Here is an 18029-nt window from a genome sequence, read left to right as displayed (position 1 = left end):
GGAAAATGTTATATAGCACAGGGAACTATACTCAACATCTTGTAATAATGTAACCTATAGTGAAAAAGAACCTAAATATCTGTACATATATACATATAACTAAATATATACACACACATGTAACTGAATCACTTTGCTGTACCTGAAACTAGCACATTGCAAATCAACTATATTACAATAAGAAAATGTTATTATAGCTGTTAGGGAAAAAAGAAAGAGGTTCAAAAGACTAAACAGAGATAGTGGAACTAGATCAGAGCTCGAGGACTGAGTAGGTGAAATGGTGGAATGAAGAGCCCAGGCACACAGAAATATGTCAGCATAGCTCTGGAGTGTAGAAAGTGTAAGATATATTTAGGAATTAGACATCTAATGTGACTGTGCACAAGGACATGCAGTGGCAAATGAGTCTGTTAAGAAAAAACAAGCGGGACTATCAAACTAAGTGGTTAAGACTATTCAGAATATTCATTAAAGCAGTGGGCTAGGAAAAATTTGATTGTTACACCTCCTTCACATCATCCTGTGCTACAATTTATGCACATGGAACTGACTCAGTTTTAGAGCTAATGCATCTAGAGTCTCCTGGGAAAAGGAGTAAATGCCAAGGCCAGAGGTCATTATTGCATCTTTGGAGCCATAAAACCAGAACTGTAGATATACTGAAAGACTTGGACTTAAAAAGAAAAACCAGCACAATTAAAGCAAGTATTAAAGAGAGTAGTTAATGGGACATTTGCCAACTTTGAATTAATTAGATCCAGCTTTAATTTTTAAAAGTGCTGGTTGCAGCAAAATGAAACCATCCTTCTCCAGTAGAGTGAGACATTAATGTTCCCATTATGATTCATTTCAAATGTGAGCTCTTCCCAGCTCAAATCTATCTGGTTGCTTAAAAATGAAGTTGATGGATGCAAATAACATCACTATCCCAAAGAACACATCTGGCTCTAAATTAGCTAAATGAAAGGTTTTGTTAGCACTGCATTGTTAGGAAAATCTAACCCAAAGGTTCTATATCCCAGTTTTTGCTTTACGCTATGCGCGTGTCTGAGTGCATGTGCATGCATAGGAAATCTGCTTTTACTGAAATGGGCAAGTGTGAGGTGTATCGATTGGACTGGGTTCTTCCTGTCATTGACTGAGTAGGAAACCTGTCACATGTCCAAGTAGTGAATCATGTTGACAGGGTGCTGTAAGTTTTTTTTTTCTTTGTCCAGATCATTTGTAGTTGAAGCACACTTGCCACCTTTTAAAAGTGATCTCCGCAGCTTTCCAGAATCATTGAAATATTCATCTTGACCTGGAGAGTCGGTTTCTCTCTCAGTACAGAATACCATTAACATGAACAAGATCCTTTCAACCACTCTTTGCTTTGGACTCCTAACTTTGTTATCTGTAACGATCTTTTTAGAATTGGTACATGGACTGCCATATTTTATCCAAGGTATGTACGTACGAATCTAAAATCCTGTCGGTGAATAGATAATCCTTATCTTCCTGTTTTCATTGCTTTGATTTTTCTACTATTGCGGCAGTAATATTTTAAACATTAATATGATTTAATTACCAAACAACTTTTTAGTAATTGCTTTTTGTATTAAATATGATGCGGTTCTTCTCAAGTAAATTAATTTTAGCACACAGTATACTAAATTAATTTCAACTACGCTCTTATTTTCTAATCAAGGGACACCTCTTTCTTATTTATACCCCATGTCCAAAGATGGAAATGTATAAATAGTAGTACAGTGGTGTGCATATTTCAAAAGTACATCTTGGGGAAAGAAATATAAGATTTTCATCCAACCAGATTTTAGTAAGTTACTTATGTATGGAGAATGGTTTTGAGAAGAACACATCAAGATAAAAACTTGTGTTAGAAGAAACTGGGGAGATTAATGCATGAAGAAATTTATACAATACTTTCAGGAGCACAATGCTAACCTCTACATTGTCCATTGACTGTGTTGATTAGATTTCTAACATATTTAGAGTACTTATGTTAAATGAAATAATTTAATTTATGACATCTACAAATCTCAACCATGATAAAGTTAGAGAAAATAAGTTTCTGCTCTTGCAATATTGTAACTGTATTGATCTTTTAAAAAAATTTTGACGCATTCTAATAGTGGAAATAGCTCTTAACCTGGGAATCAGTGGAGCTAGATTTAATGCTGATTTATCAGGGAAACAACTTAACCTCATTGAAACTTTTATATATTTCTGTACATTTTAAAAATAGTAACTTAAACATAGTGTTCTTTCATATCCCTTTAAATTTGAAACGCTAAGGTTATCTAGCATCTAACTGACCTCCTTGTCAGAAAGAGGGAAATAGCTTTTTACTTTCATCTTACTTAGGGGAACCAAGACAGAATGTAATAAATTTTGTTTACATGACACTGGGTTGAAAAAGGGGATTAAATTTCCCCTTTCGGATCTAATTCAATTTTACTAGACCATCTTGCCTCCACTGTGGTTTTAAAAGTCAATGAAAATTAGAGCAGTTCTTTTGGCAGTGGAAATAAAATTGCATAAACCCTTGTTATTTATTTATAGGGATTTTTCTTTTGAAAAACAAATTATCTCAGAGACCCAAATGTAAGTCTGGGAACGAAAGATTCTGCATTTTATCCATGGCACTCACATTTTGTCTTTGGTCAGTCAAAATCATTGTACTAGGTAGGTCTTCGTTGTTTTTCCTGTGAAAAATGGAATTTTCAATGTTTTTAATGTAGTATAAATATGTGAATGAAGAAGGAAACATCTAGCCATTCATAGAGGATTTTGCAAAATAAGGATGTTAGTGGTAATTGTCACATCTGATAGCACATCTAAGTAAAATACAGTTAAATGCAACTCAAATGTTGTGCTAGATGACAATAAAATAACACCTCTGACCCCAAAGTACCACACACTGGTATGTACACATCATTGGCAATGTGTAGGAAAGGTTTCTCTTTGGGACCTCCTTTGATCTCATTTTCATTATATGTAAATGGAGATTAGTTATTAGTAAGATTATTTTCTAATCTAAATTGTTCCTGATTTGAGTGAGCTTCTATCCAGGTACACAATTTTCTTTTTCTCTCTTTCTCTCTCTCTCTTTTTTTTTTTTTTTGGCTATGCCCTTGGCTTGTGGATGTTCTCAGGTCAGGGATCGAACCCTTGCCACAGCAGTGACCCAAGTCACTGAAGTGAAGACACCGGATCTTTAACCTGCTGAGCCACCAAGGAACTCCCATATACACATTTTTAGCAACTACATGTCTGACTTATTTTAGTCTTTTAACGCATTGTTTTTCTGCTGACAGACTACCAAGGTGGGGTCTCCATCCTTCTCTCTACTATCCAAGGCCAGTGGCATAATCTGCCAGCTTCATTTAGTTGGAGCCACAGAAAGGAATGCCTCAGTAGTTAAGCCTGAAAATGGGCAAATTGCATACCACAAAAAGGTGGAGGAGGGACTATCCTGACCAGAAAGACTAGGGATATATAATTTTTTGGGTATGTTATCATGGCAGGGGTTTCCTATGTTTCTTTCTGGAAAAATTTCTTGTCTATTTCTTGTAAAAAGCTTTGCATTTGAATGACAAGCAAGGAGACAACTAAGTCTTTTAAGATCCAACGGTGGTAATGAGTCCATTTTTTTCCTGTGCATTTGCAAAAGCAGTCACTTCCTCACGTCTGAATAACTCTACCACCTTTTGTGTAGAGGTGCATCTGCACCCAGGTATTTTTTTATTCAAGCATTTCCTTTATCAATATTAACTTTTGTTCAGAGATAGAAATATTAAAAGTACATTTTTATTTTAATTTTTTTATCTAAGACAGACGAGAAAAAGGAAAAAGATATTTTATAAGCCAGTATCTTACTAAGTTTAGAAATGAAACATTTAAAAAAAATTATTGAAAAAACTTTTTCCTCAGATTCCTATAAAGGGTAGTGACAAGGAGTTCCTGTTGTGGCTCAGTGGAAAAGGATCCTGTGTTCCTGTGGCTGTGTTGTAGGCCAGAAGCTGTAACTCCGACTTGACCCCTAGCCCAGGAAATTCCATATGCTTCGGATGTGGCCCTAAAAGGCAAAAGAACCCACAAAAAACAAAAAACAAAAAAACCCCCCAAACATAGTGACAAGAACTTCTGAGGACAGTTATATAAGTGTAATCATTATTTTTCTTTTTTTGAAAAGTGTTCCACTTAAATATGCAGAGAAGCAGACTGTAAATTAAGTAAATAAAAGCTTCAAATACCTTCTTCTTAGTCTTATAAATTTCCTAAATTGAAGGCAATGAATCTGTTTCTTTCATCACAGTTCTCTTTCCTAAACAAATAATCACCATCATCTGGCTATACAGTATGCCTTATTTTCTTCAATTAAAACATTTTAAAGATTATAATTTAGCATTTTAATGAACAGCCAAAATAAAAATCACATTATTGCATAGTCATGACTTTCTCTTAAACTATTTCCGAGGGTCCTCATTTAACTGATGTTAAACAAAAGTTCCATTGATAGTCTATTATTTTAATTACTCAAAGAAAAAAGAACTACTAGAATTTCACAAATAATTTCTAGGTCTATGAAGCAATGGAAATTGAGTAACTTTGAAATTGATGAAATTGAGTAACAATAAGTGTGTTTGGTCAATGTAGAAAATTTTAATGCCGTCACCTACCCCAAGTCATTTATTTTGTTCCTCAGCAAGGCTTTCATTCATTTAATTATTGTTTGAACTCATCAATTGACATTTTGTTAACATAGGGAAAGACAGGCCATTTAAAGGAAGAATCTAGTTAAATTATGAGCCATTTCTCTCACTGAAACCACAATATTCCCACTCCTAAATTTTAAACATGCTAATCTACCTTCTGCCTACACAATATCAGTTATTACAAGGACATAGAGGAAAAAAAATGACCTTACAGAAGTTATATAATAAGGGTTGAATTTTTTTAGGCCACCTCACAAAGCTCATTTTGTTTGTAACCCACTAATTGTTATTTTAATTGCGTTATTTGTTAATAGATAACTTATTAAATATTCATGCTTTATAGCATAAATAAAGTCTACCGTCCTGATTTCTACTCCAGAATGAAAGTATTTATGAAAATTTCATTGATTTTTCTGTTTTTAGAGTGCTGAGAGACTTGATTACCTGACTTGTGAGTGGGCTGGGAGGTAAATAGACAAAGATGGAATGATGATATCAGTATGGAAAAAGTAGGCACCATCCTATCTCTTTTGCAAGGTTTCTGGATGGTTCAAAGTCAATTCCCAGAACACAAAAATGGCTCACATTTAAATGTGCATCTGAAAGAAAATCTTGTTTTTATATGAAATAAAAACAAATGTTATTTATTGTTTTAAAAACTTTTAATGTATCTTTTTTATGTTAAACACAATAGTAGAAAATTTAACAAACAGTGAAAAAAAGAGAAAGTAAAATTTACCTGCAATTCTACTACCCAAAAATAATTACAGGTAAAATTTACGTGCGTTCTCTGTCTTTGCCTCCCTCTCTCTTTCACAATCTCTCTTTGAGTGTTTACATACATTCAATGATTTTTAAACAGCCCATTTTTTTGGATTACATACCCCTTTCTAAGCTCCTTTTCCTGGTGAGTATACACATTGATAGCTACCTGTAAAACCTGTTTAATCAGAGGCGTTTTCAGTGACACAGATTGAAAATGGAGGTTTCACTACATTGGAGTGATTATTTCAGGAAATGAATTGTTTCCCAATAAAGAAGACACAAATCGTGAAGAACTATTGCTGGCTCTACTGAATAAAATTTTTGATTTTCAAAGACCTTCCAACATCGGTGAGTTAAGAATAAAGTCAAGGTTTATTTATTCCTCATTGTGAGCTGTTCTTTCTAAATGTTAATTTATATTAAATAAAATAATTACTAATTTTAATGCAGCATTGAAGGCTTAAGCATCTTTCTTATTTCATATTCATGCTAAAAGCAATAGCATTATTAAAATTTTTTGAAATCCTATTTTATTAAATTAAAGGGTCCTGAAGGAATCTGTAACCATCTAGTTACAAAATAGTTACATTTATTCATATTTTCCTCTCACCTAGGCAACTCCCCCCCACTGGCACATTTAATACTTTCTTTTACTAAATGCTTCAAGAGTATTACTAAATGCTTCAAATCTGTTGTTCACAGGTTTCCACTAGAAAATTTCTCAAAGTAACTGTGGTTTTGTGACTATTAAGTTAGCATATTTTGTAATCAAATTCTTTCAGTATGGGAAATGGTTGGAGCAGAAAGCATTAGGAAATTTAGGCTACATCAATTGCATCAACTGAGATTTTTTTTTTTTCATTGAAGAATAGGAGAATCCAATTTACAATTTTACATAAGAATGGTCTCCAAGAAATTGCAAATATTGTCAGAAACTTAGCAAGTTTAACCTAGGAGAAAAGTAACAACATAACAACGTGGTACCCTCACATCTGTTCTTCTAAATAATTGTCTATTTATAGGACAGTGTACTGGTTAAAATAATACATTAATACTTTAAAATACAGAATTTTAAAATTAGAAATAAGATATTTTCATTGAAGAAAACGAACAAAATTATAAAAAGAAAAATTTATACCACAAATTATAAAACCGAGAGAGTTACTATTAATATTTTAGGAAAATTCCTTCTTTTTTAGGGGCGCACTCATGGCATATGGAAGTTCCCAGGCTAGGGGTTGAATCTGAGTTACAGCTGCCAGACTACACCACAGCCACAGAAACTTGCCATCTGAGCCATGTCTGCCTGCAAATTACACCATAGCTCTTGGCAACACCAGATCCTTAACACACTGAGCTAGGCCAGGGATCAAACCCAAATCCTCATGGATACTAGTTGGGTTGTTTTAGCTGAGTCACAACAGGAACTCCTGAAAATTCCTTCTTGACTGACTTACATAGATAGATTCATGTCTTGCTTTTTATCACTTAATATTGCTTCATGAGCATTTCCCCATGGCAGCAAAAGTTTATTTCTAAGTAATAAACTTTTGTTAGTCCTTGTTAGAACTACAGTTTATTTTAAAACACTTTGCACTTATTAGGACTGTGGTGTATTTTAGAAAAAAATGCACGTATTGTTAGAAGTTAGATATTTTTTCATTACATTACTGATTACATCTCAATGTTACAGGCACTGAAAAGGTATTTGGGGCTTTATATAAGGGATGAGAGTGTAATTTCAAATCATGCAAAAAAGACCTTTGTCTTCCTGAATGTGTGACCTGAAATGAATTACATATTACTTGCAATATAATTTTTTATGTGACAAATGTGTCTTGCAGATGTAGAACTGGCTAACAAGTTGGAAGAAGTTAACCAAGTGAGACTGAAATACTTAAAATTTCAATTTGAATAATAACTATAAGACTTTTTTTGACACAATAATTTTTAAAATTATTATTACTGTATTGTAAAACTTTTGTTCCTGCTTAAGAAAGAGTAGAGAAAGAGTGAAGTAATTTACTAGGGAAAATGAAACAAATTCTGCCCAAAAAAAAAAAAGGAAAACAAAACCAACTATGGCTGAAGTTATTACGGGGTAAAATGTCTAGAAATCTGGACTCTAGACCCAGATCTCCAGATACCTAACTATGAGACCATGGAAGAATTAAAATTTTCATATATAAATCTTCCCATTTGCAAAATGGGAGGCTGTAACTAGATTGGTGATTTTCAAAAGTTATTACTATTTTTAAATGTAGAAATATTTTTTTCCCAAGCAAAGTTGTATGTGGTCCTAATGAATGAATGAAATATATCAAATGGAGCTCTTCTGCTTGAAGCAGCTGGCTTGGGGAGGTCCAAAGTGCTGCCTTCTTTTTTTTTTTTTTTTGTCTTTTTGCCATTTCTTGGGCCGCTCCCGCAACATTTGGGAGGTTCCCAGGCTAGGGGTTGAATGGGAGCTGTAGCTGCTAGCCTATGCCAGAGCCACAGCAACGTGGGATCTGAGCTGCGCCTGCGACATACACTACAGCTCACAGCAATGCTGGATCCTTAACCCACTGAGCAAGGGCAGGGATCGAACCCACAACCTCATGGTTCCTAGTCGGATTCGTTAACCACTGCGCCACGACGGGAACTCCCCAAAGTGCTGCCTTCTTGAACCGCATTTTGTCTCTGCACAGGGAGCCCCTTCACAACCTTATCCTCCTACAACTGTATGAAAACTCATGATTATACAAACTGTGTGGCTGTTTGTGAGAGAGAATTATGCCCCATCATTCAGTCTTAACAGCTGGGACATGGATCAGGCAGTGGCTCAGGCTGACTTCTATTTTGGTAGAGTTAGATCTTCATGTCCCCCCCCCCCCCTTTTTAAGGCTGCACCCTGGGGCATATGGAATTTCCTGGGCCAGAGATTGAATCTGAGCCGTAGCTTCTACCTACACTGCAGCTGTGGCACCGCTGAATCCTCTGCACCATTTGAAGGGGATCAAACCCATGCTTCCGCTGGAGCAACTGGAGATGCTTCAGATTATTAAACCTCTGCACCACAGTGGAAACTCCCAGGTCTTCAGGGTTTACGCAATCAGAAAGTTTGCAAAAAATTAACATGGCACCTATTTTCCACATAGGTGGAAACGCTAGGGCCTTAAAATACGTATTTCCTGCTAGAAAGGACAAATATTTCAGGAAATATAAACATTCATATAACTTTTTGGAACTCCTTGAAAAGCACTGCTCATTATAAGTGACATAAAATTAAGTACAACTACATAGATTGCGTTTATAGTTTCCCTACTAATGAATGCTCTGATTTGACTTCCTTCACCATAAACCTGTTTATTCCTAATTGCCTGTTGGGTCATGGACGTTTCCCAGCTAGTCTCTAAATGCAAATTTCCTTTTATTTTTCTATTTAATTCTTTTTGTTTATTTTCTTTTATTATTCTCATTTCCTTTTCTGTTCTTTTTTTTCTTTCCTTTCTTCCATCGTTCCTTCTCTTTTCCCTTTCTTGATCTTTCTTCTTCTTCAGTAGAGAACAACATTGCTATTATTAAAGATTAATAATTTTCATATTTGATTTTTAACAGCTGGAAAAGATAAAAGAGCAGCTCATGGAGGCAAAGGGTGTTGGGCTGTCCTATGCTATAGACGGTCTATCTCCTTCGCATCCTAATAAGCGAGGTAAGTTTTCACTTCAAAGTTTTAAAATTGACATCTAAAAGATGACTTCTGCAATTATTTCTGAGAAGGAAGAGATTAAGTTGATATTCTTAATCATATGGTGATAATCAAGATCAAGGCTCATATTTTAAAAAAATATTCAATGAGAGTGTTCCCATATGAATGCATCTGAGCTCTGCCATGTATACAATAATGGGTTGCATGGCTATATATTCCAGATTTAAGTTAAAGAGACCCTTGTTATTTAAAACTGTGCCCTACCCTTGCTATTTTGCTTTAACATTGGAGCTGGGAGGATTGCAAATGGAAATAACTGAGTTTTAAATCAATTCAGGATTTTAGAGCATCTTTGTTGAAGTACCGAATACCCTCATTGCTGTAACACTTAGTCCAAGTTTTGATTCATAATATTTAATTTGAGAAAGATTAGCCTTTAGGATTCCTAGAACTTTAGAACATTTCCTGGAAAATTCTTGTTTCTTTCTGAATTAGTTCTTTTTTGCTTTGTAGGGCCGCACCCACAGCATATGGACATTCCCAGGCTAGGGGTCCAGCTGGAACTACAGCTGCCAGTCTAAGCCACAGACATAGCAATGCAGGACCTGAGCCATGTCTGCAACAGCACACGGCAACGCCGGATCCCTGACCCACTGAGCAAGGCCAGGGATCAAACCTGCATCCTCACGGATACTAGTTGGATTCACTTCTGCTGTGCCACAAAGGGAACTCCCCCTGAATTATTTCTTATATTTGAAAAAATTGTATATGTGTTTCTTCATTTATATAGTGATGTGAGATTTGCTAAGGTATGTTTTATTTATTTTTACCTGTCCCCTTTTCTCCAGATTGGTCTTTAACTTCTGTAAAAACCTATTTTTTACAGTGGAAGAACACCACACTGGTATTATTTAGACACTTAGAATATACCAGGCACTTTGTATTTTAGTATCTCAAAATATCATAGTTAAGTACATGGACTCTATAGCTAGACTGCCTGAGTTTAAATCTTAACATTGACATATCCTATGCATGTGACCTTGTGCAATTATCTAACCTCCTGTGCCTCATTTTATTTCCCCCTAAATGCAAAAAGTAATAATTATCTTTATGAGATTTGTGGGAGGATTTTATGAGTTATTATATGAAAAGCACTTAAAAATGCCTGGGATATATTAATTACTATATAAGTCTAACTTTTAAAAATCATTTTGATCATTATTACTATAATTATTATTTTATTCTTATCATAAACACCATAAGATGGCTATTACTATGCCTGTTTTATAGATGGGAAAATTACATCTCAGAGGGGTTAAATTATATGGTGAAAATAACCCATCTGCTAAGTGACTTAAGTAGTTAGCCTGAAGAAGATTGGTAGAAGATAAATTGAAAAGTGGAAGAGAGGGAGCTTTCAGGCCATTTAAGGACCTTAGCTTTTTATTAGCTTTCATATGGGAAGTCACTGGAAAGCTTTGAGCAAATGAATGATATGAAAGAAGTTTTAACAGAACCACTCTTGATGCTTTGTGGAGAATATACTGCAAAAGAGGGGCAAAAATGGAAGCAGAGACACCTTTAATGAGGCTAATTTAATGGTCCAGATGAGTGATAACTTGAATTAGGATGGCAGTAGTGAATCGATAAAAAGGGGTCTGATTCTAGATGTAGTTTGAAAAAAAGTCAACAAAATTTGATCTAGGATTATATGTGAGTTGTAAAAGAAAAAAAAGAGGAAGCTGTCAAAAATGACTCGAAGGTTTTGCTCTGAGTAACGGGGGAGAAAGAGGGCAATTCCTACTTATTAAGCCATAGACAGCGAGAGGAGGAGAAAGGTCATGATAGAGGATTTTGTGGTGGAAGCTGCTGGACTTTTTCTTAGTCAGCATAGCCTAGGCTGTTGATGTGTTTCCAGTTTAAAGTCAAATCTCAGAGGCCTAAAGGAATAAAATCCAATCATAAAGTCCCGTGCATATGGTACAACCCTCTTCTATTTTATGACTACATCATCTAGATTGTTGCTATAGCTTGACTGCCTCCAAGACACAGGAAAGGGATAGAGGATGCATTGTGGGTCTCAACTGCCTCCATTCAGAACTCAGTTTAGTGACATACATCCCTTCTACTGAAGTCCATTGCTAGAATTCATCAATTGGGCTGCCACCAAAATATTGGCCAAATAGACTAATAAATGTTAGAGTGTACTTATAATACTTGGGGAATACTGCCTCAACCAGAGTCAATCCTTTGATCTTTTCTTAACCACACAGACCATATTCAAGCAATTCTCATTAGAGACAATCCCAAACTCCTCTCACTGCAGCATCCAGGACAAAGTATAGGCTTTCTAGGAGATACTTACCAATTTCTGTCAAATATAATGTGGCTCCTCTTCATTCACAGACCTAACAGCTAAAAGGACAAATTCAATAATTGGCAGAGGAACAGGGATAGAATAACCACAATCAATAATCATTTTTATAAAGGAAAAGAGCAAGAGATATAGTGAATGGTGGCCTCTGGCAATTTTGAAATCCCACTGGGAAAATATTATAAAGTTCTCTTATCCTGGAAATGGAGAAAGGATTCTTGATCAGGACCTACTAGTGTGTAGGAGGAGTCCTTTGTCCATTGTATTTTTCCCCCTGGCTCTACCTGTTCTGAGGTTTTTGCTCTTTCAGTTTTTTCATTTTCATCACTGGACACATCTTATGTGCTCTCTGGGGAATATTCCCTTCTGGACCACTGTACAGTTTTCTCAGATCTCCCCCTATTCTCACAAAGATGGAGGCCAAAGATTTATTTTATCAAGTGTCAAAGACATTTTATTATTCTAGGGTTTATTGTTTTCTTTGACAATGATGTTCTTGTAATAATTTAGAAAGCTTCTCAACTATTTGGACACAATTTTTTGTTTTGTTTTTATTTTTTAATTTTTTATTTTAATTTTTTAATTTTTTAAAAACTAAAGTAGAATTGATTTACAATGGTGTGTCAGTTTCTGCTGTACAGCAAAATGACCCAGTCATACATATACATACATTCACTTTCTTTTTTTTTTTGTTGTTGTTGTTGTTGTTGTTGTTGTTGCTATTTCTTGGGCCGCTCCCGCGGCATATGGAGGTTCCCAGGCTAGGGGTCCAATCGGAGCTGTAGCCACCGGCCTAAGCCAGAGCCACAGCAAGGTGGGATCCGAGCCGCGTCTGCAACCTACACCACAGCTCACGGCAACGCCGGATCGTTAACCCACTGAGCAAGGGCAGGGACCGAACCCGCAACCTCATGGTTCCTAGTCGGATTCGTTAACCACTGCGCCACGACGGGAACTCCCACTTTCTTATATTATCTTCCATCCTGGTCTATCTCAAGAGACTGGATATAGTTCCCTGTGCTATATATACAGTAGGACCTCATTGCTTATCCATTCTAAATGTAAGAGTTTGCATCTACTAACCGCCAAATCCCAGTCCATCCCACTTCTTCCCCCTCCCCCTTGGCAACCACAAGTCTATTCTTTGTCTGTGAGTCTGTTTCTGTTTTGTAGGTAGGTTCATTTGTGCCACATTTTAGATTCCACATATAAGTGATATCATATGGTATCTGTCTTTCTTTTTCTGACTTATTTCACTTAGTAAGATAATCTTTGTTGCATCCATGTTGCTACAAATGGGAAACAGTTTTAAATATTTTGCATTCTGGAGTTCCCGTCGTGGCGTAGTGGTTAACGAATCCGACTAGGAACCATGAGGTTGCGGGTTCGGTCCCTGCCCTTGCTCAGTGGGTTAACGATCCTGCGTTGACGTGAGCTGTGGTGTATGTTGCAGACACGGCTCGGATATCGCGTTGCTGTGGCTCTGGCTAGGCCGGTGGCTACAGCTCCGATTGGACCCCTAGCCTGGGAACCTCCATATGCGGCGGGAGCGGCCCAAGAAATAGCAAAAAGACAAAATAAATAAATAAATAAATAAATAAATAAATATTTTGCATTCTCAGCCTGAGTTGCCCTAAAGATATCTGGAGCATACTTTGAAGACTACATTTAATCTGATTTTTGTCCCCACTTCTTTATTGCAATTGATATTTACCTGGCCTCTGCCACTTAGAGTGATTTTAAATCCCATTTTTTTTTTTTAGTTTTGGGATCTAGACAAAGCTCCTTCAATATTTCAAGATCTTGTATTTCTGAACGATCTTTATTCTCTTTTTATTTTTTGCAAAGACACCATTTTCTTCCTAAGCTCATCAATTTCTTGCAATACCTCACTAAAGTTATCCAATAGCAACTTAAAAATACTGCCAATATCCTGTACTTTTTCTTCTAGTATTTTAAGAGGAACACATTCCGGATCTCAACTGTTGCAGATGTCAGTTTTACCACATACTTTGCTATTTTGTAAAATGACTCATGGTTTTTCCAGCCTATGATACCAATTTCCTTGTCTGTAATTAACCAGTTGATTGGACTGTCCTATACCTTAGGTTCTTAGAGTAGCACCCTACTTCCAGTTATCCAAGTGTATTTTGGGATAATTCAGGCAAACTGCATTAAGAAAATAACCTTATGATCTCAGTAGTGTAACTTCCTTTAAGATTTATTTTGCATTTACCAGAAGCCTTATGTACCTTGGCGATTTTCCTTCACTTTGCGCCTGCACTGTCAGTCCCTGAGGCAGGATAGGAGAGACCTGGAGGTAAACACATTCTTACTACCCAAATTAGGCACATGATCTCAATCTAACTTAATGGGTTTGGGGAAGAACCTGGGAAATGTTCAGAAACACCAGGAACAGTTGGAGAGTCCTACCTCTACCACAGATATTTTGAGTTTGTTATGCCATGTATAAAAAAATCTTCCCAGGACTGATTTGAGTAAACCCTTGAGTATATAAATTTGGAGTTTAGGGAAGTAGGCCAGATTGGAAGTCTACATTTGACAGTTATCTGCATATCAATATTGCTTGGTACTGGAATGAGAATGTCTAGGGAATCACTGTAGATAGATATAAAACAGAGGACATCCAAGGCCATGGTCAGGTCTTTCTGAGGTTAGAGATTGGGCAGAAGAGAGAGAATCAGCAACCACACTTTCCATCTGAATAACAACGGCAAGAGTTTCAATGGCTTTGACAAGAATTATTTGATGGACTTTTGGAAAAAGAAAATATGATAAGACAACAGGAATGACTAACAACAGACAACTCTTTTGAGGAATTTTGTTCTAAAGGGTAGTAAAAATTGGGATGTTAGCAAGAGTAGCTTGAGGAGATCAAGGAAGATTTTAAGAAAGGAGATGTTAAAACATATACGTATGCAATAGGAACAAAGTAAATATTTGTGGTGATAAACATATGAATTAGGTGCCCAGGTTAGGTCACAAAAACAATCCACATCATGTCTGAAGTGTGGTTTTTGTTGCCATAACTAGGGACAATACACCATGACTAATAATGCATGAAGGTGAAATGGACCCAGAGATTCAGCTTCAGGCAGTAGTATTTCATACTTATTGTGAAATGCTGTATACTTGTAATCGTTTAATATATAGTTGAGAGACACCTGCTAAATTCTTCCATTCATTAAACATGTAGCCATCCAACACCTAGCACCATGCTAAAAAACAAGGATTACCAGAGCTAACCAGAGAGACATCAAGGGACACCAGGATGCTGGCTAGAGTTTTCCTTCACATACATGTTAAATGACAGATAAGCACTGAGGAGTTGGCTCTGCTGGGGATATCATTCATTACAGTTCTCTTCAACTGGTCCATAGATTTCCAAACTCTATTCCAAGTGCATACTTATTTGAGGTGCTCTTGTGGTGTAAATCTTGGATATGTGTAGATTTATATTTTCCTTCCAGACATTCAAAGATGTCCAAAGAGACAGAAAGGGGCTTTCCAAAATACATTACAAAAAAGAAGATTGGATTCAAGGTACAAGCTCTTCAGTTCAATGTCTGAAAGTAAACTTCTGCTTTCATAGGGTTTTACTGTGGTTTTGTTTAAAGAAAACTCTGGCTCTTTTTGGAAATGAAAAGTAGACTCAGTGCTATCATAACACTGTGTGTGTATGTGGTGATGAGTAACAGGATCACAGTTTACAGAGTTAGAGAAAGAACCCTGGGCAGGAAGGTAGACTTTTGCCATTTATGTCAAAGAGTGTCTTAACTGTACTATGAGTTTTTCAACTCATTTTCATTGTGTATCTCATTAGTCATTAGTGAATCAGAGATCCATCTCCCCAAGGGCTTAATTTTGTAAACTGTTTAGATGGAAGGAAATTAGAGAAATTTGAAATTAATTAGATGAAGCTATCTTAAGTCAGACAATTGATTGGGAACAACCCACAGAAGATTTAAAATGACTCATGTGTTGATTTGAAGGTGCAAATGCTATTAGAATTATTTTGATTTTTCTAAAGCATAACTTTGTGATCAGAATGTGAAAACTCAATGTGACAATCAAATTGCTTAAATATCATTTGGTTGTTTGCAAAGTGAACTTTAAATTCTCTTCCTTCTTTTTTCTCCAATAAAAAGAAGCATATTTATCACTGATTTTGCTTATGTGACACATTCTCTCTGGGACTGTAGTTATTCCAACCATAAAATAGAAGGGTGCATATAATTGGATGACATACTGTATTCTCTGAACTATGTTACATGCAGTACAATGTGTAACAGTGCTATTTAGTAGAACTTTCTCTGATAATGTGACCATTCTTAATTTGTGCTGCCCATTAAGATAGTTACTGACCACAGGTCACTGCTGAGCCCTTGAAAGTTGTCTAGTATGATGGAGAAGCTGAGTTGTCAAATTTTATTTAATTCTGGTTAATTTAAAGATCTCCAAGAGGCTAATAACTACCATTTGAACATCCATTTTAGAAAACTCTCTCTGTCATACTCAGGCATACATGAACTATTTTATTCAAATGCAACATTTTATCAAATATTTTCCTAATAAAGCATTTGTTTTGTTTCTTTTTTTAGCTTGCTTTTGGAAGTACTGTGTCTGAAGTTTTTTCTCTGGATGTAAAAAAGATAAGGGCATTAGAAAAAAAATATATCTACTCACTCTGCTGCTTAAAGATTGTAGCTACTTCAAACAAAAAAGACAGTGACAGAATTTATTGTATATATTATATGCTTAAAGCTTATGTTGTGAATAATAATGCCTTATCAATTGCACTTTTGAATGGCATGGGACTATCAGAATGGCCTTGTAGAGCTAAAGTGGGGAGTGCTATATCTATTGTATGCCACTTATAAATTCATGGTCTATACATATTTTTGTCTGATGATGACTAGGCTGCTGCATTATCAATTAAGACATTTAAAAAGCATCTTGGAAAATTAAAATAAATTACACTGTCTCAATTTATGGAGAAAATATGCATCATTGTCTTTTTTCTTTTTTGTGATTATGCTTTTCTGTTAATTAGGACAATTGGCACTGACTATTACAATCAAATGAATTTATTACTAGGGAGCAGAAATCTATTGTTTATCAAACTCTAGGAGAAAGTAGTACTAGATGTTTCAGAGATAGATATTAGGAAAATTTTCTTACAGAATAATTTGCCTTTGGGTTTCCTTAATTCTCCTCTCTGCCACCTTCAGAAATTATTGGTGTCTCAGTGTGTGTATATGAGATTAGACTGAGTACACTAAAAAGCAGCAAAAAACAAACAAACAAAAATTCATTGGATTTTCCTTCCTTCTTTTTAAAAATTTTTATTATTATTATTTTTTCTTTTTAGGGCTACACCTGTGACATATAGAAGTTCCCAGGCTAGGGGCTAAATTGGGGCTACAGCTGCCGGCCTATGCCATAGACACAGCAATGCTGGATTCGAGCCACATCCATGGCTTATGCTGTAGCTTGTGGCAACTCTGGATTCTTAACCCACTGCATGAGGCCAGGGATTGAACCCACATCCTCAAGGAAACTATGTTGGGTTCTTAATCCCCTGAGCCACAATAAGAACTTTTTTTCCCTCACATCTTTACATCAAACTGCTCTTGCTTACATCTGAACAGTATTAATATCACATAGCAACATTGTCAGAGTAACTTTATAATTAAAGAATATCCTTGACTAGAAAAGCTGGTCAGATGAGCCTATACGTATTCCCTCATGTCACAGTGTGGGTGAAATACAGTTTATCTGTATGATGGTAATTGTGTGGTGTTAAAGATAAAATTATCTCATGCACTAGAACAAACAATATTGCTTAAACTAAAAAAATTTTTTAAAATATATAAAACAGATCAAGTTGAATAATATGCCTGTAGTGCTTTAAATACACTTGTTAGGAGCTGCTTAAGTACATAAATATTTGTTGCTCAATAATGCCTGAATGTCATGTATTTACAACTGTTGTGAACACAAAAGTCATACTGTCATAAAAACAGACAAAAACTCATGCTTTTATCATCTCATGTTTATCAACTTTGGAGGAATGGAACAATATTCAAGCACTTTTAAATTTAGGAATAATGTCATTCAAAAGAAGCTTTTAATAATTCTTTCTTTTAGAAGAACCCATTAAGTTATCTTTTAATAATTTACTTTTTAGAAGTTTATTTGCCTAAAACTATCTGTGAATTAAAGGTAGAATTTGCTAGATATTGTTTGCATGTGTTGCCAGAAATAAATATCCCTCACGAAAAATTGGTTATGTGATTAATGCCAGAACTCACAAATCCATATGCACAGTTTGCTTTATGAAACTTTACAAAAGGAACAAAGAGAAATAAAAGGTAATATATGTCTTTGAAATTAAATGAAAATCTCTTTACTTCTCAATGAAATGCGGCTTGATTTAGTAGTATACAATGCATTGGAC

At 35.6% G+C, this 18029-nt stretch overlaps 1 protein-coding gene across 2 annotated transcripts; it reads left to right on the top strand.

Annotated features, from left to right (window-relative positions):
• UTS2B (urotensin 2B) lies at positions 1189–16572 on the top strand. 2 transcript variants are annotated; one of them, XM_005670073.3, is made up of 5 exons: positions 1189–1447; positions 5736–5834; positions 7331–7368; positions 9084–9177; positions 16171–16572. In XM_005670073.3, the coding sequence occupies exons 1-5, from the start codon at positions 1345–1347 to the stop codon at positions 16194–16196; spliced, it is 360 nt and encodes a 119-aa protein (XP_005670130.1). In that variant the 5' UTR covers positions 1189–1344; the 3' UTR covers positions 16197–16572. The 2 variants fall into 2 exon arrangements, 1 of the variants encoding a protein (XP_005670130.1); XR_001300486.2 differs by lacking the exons at positions 5736–5834; positions 7331–7368 and having other exon boundaries at positions 1197–1447.

This window comes from Sus scrofa, chromosome 13, assembly GCF_000003025.6.
Source record: "Sus scrofa isolate TJ Tabasco breed Duroc chromosome 13, Sscrofa11.1, whole genome shotgun sequence".
Classification (NCBI taxonomy): domain Eukaryota; kingdom Metazoa; phylum Chordata; class Mammalia; order Artiodactyla; family Suidae; genus Sus; species Sus scrofa.
Note: the sequence above shows the minus strand (reverse complement) of the source record. Positions and strands in the feature narration are given on the sequence as shown.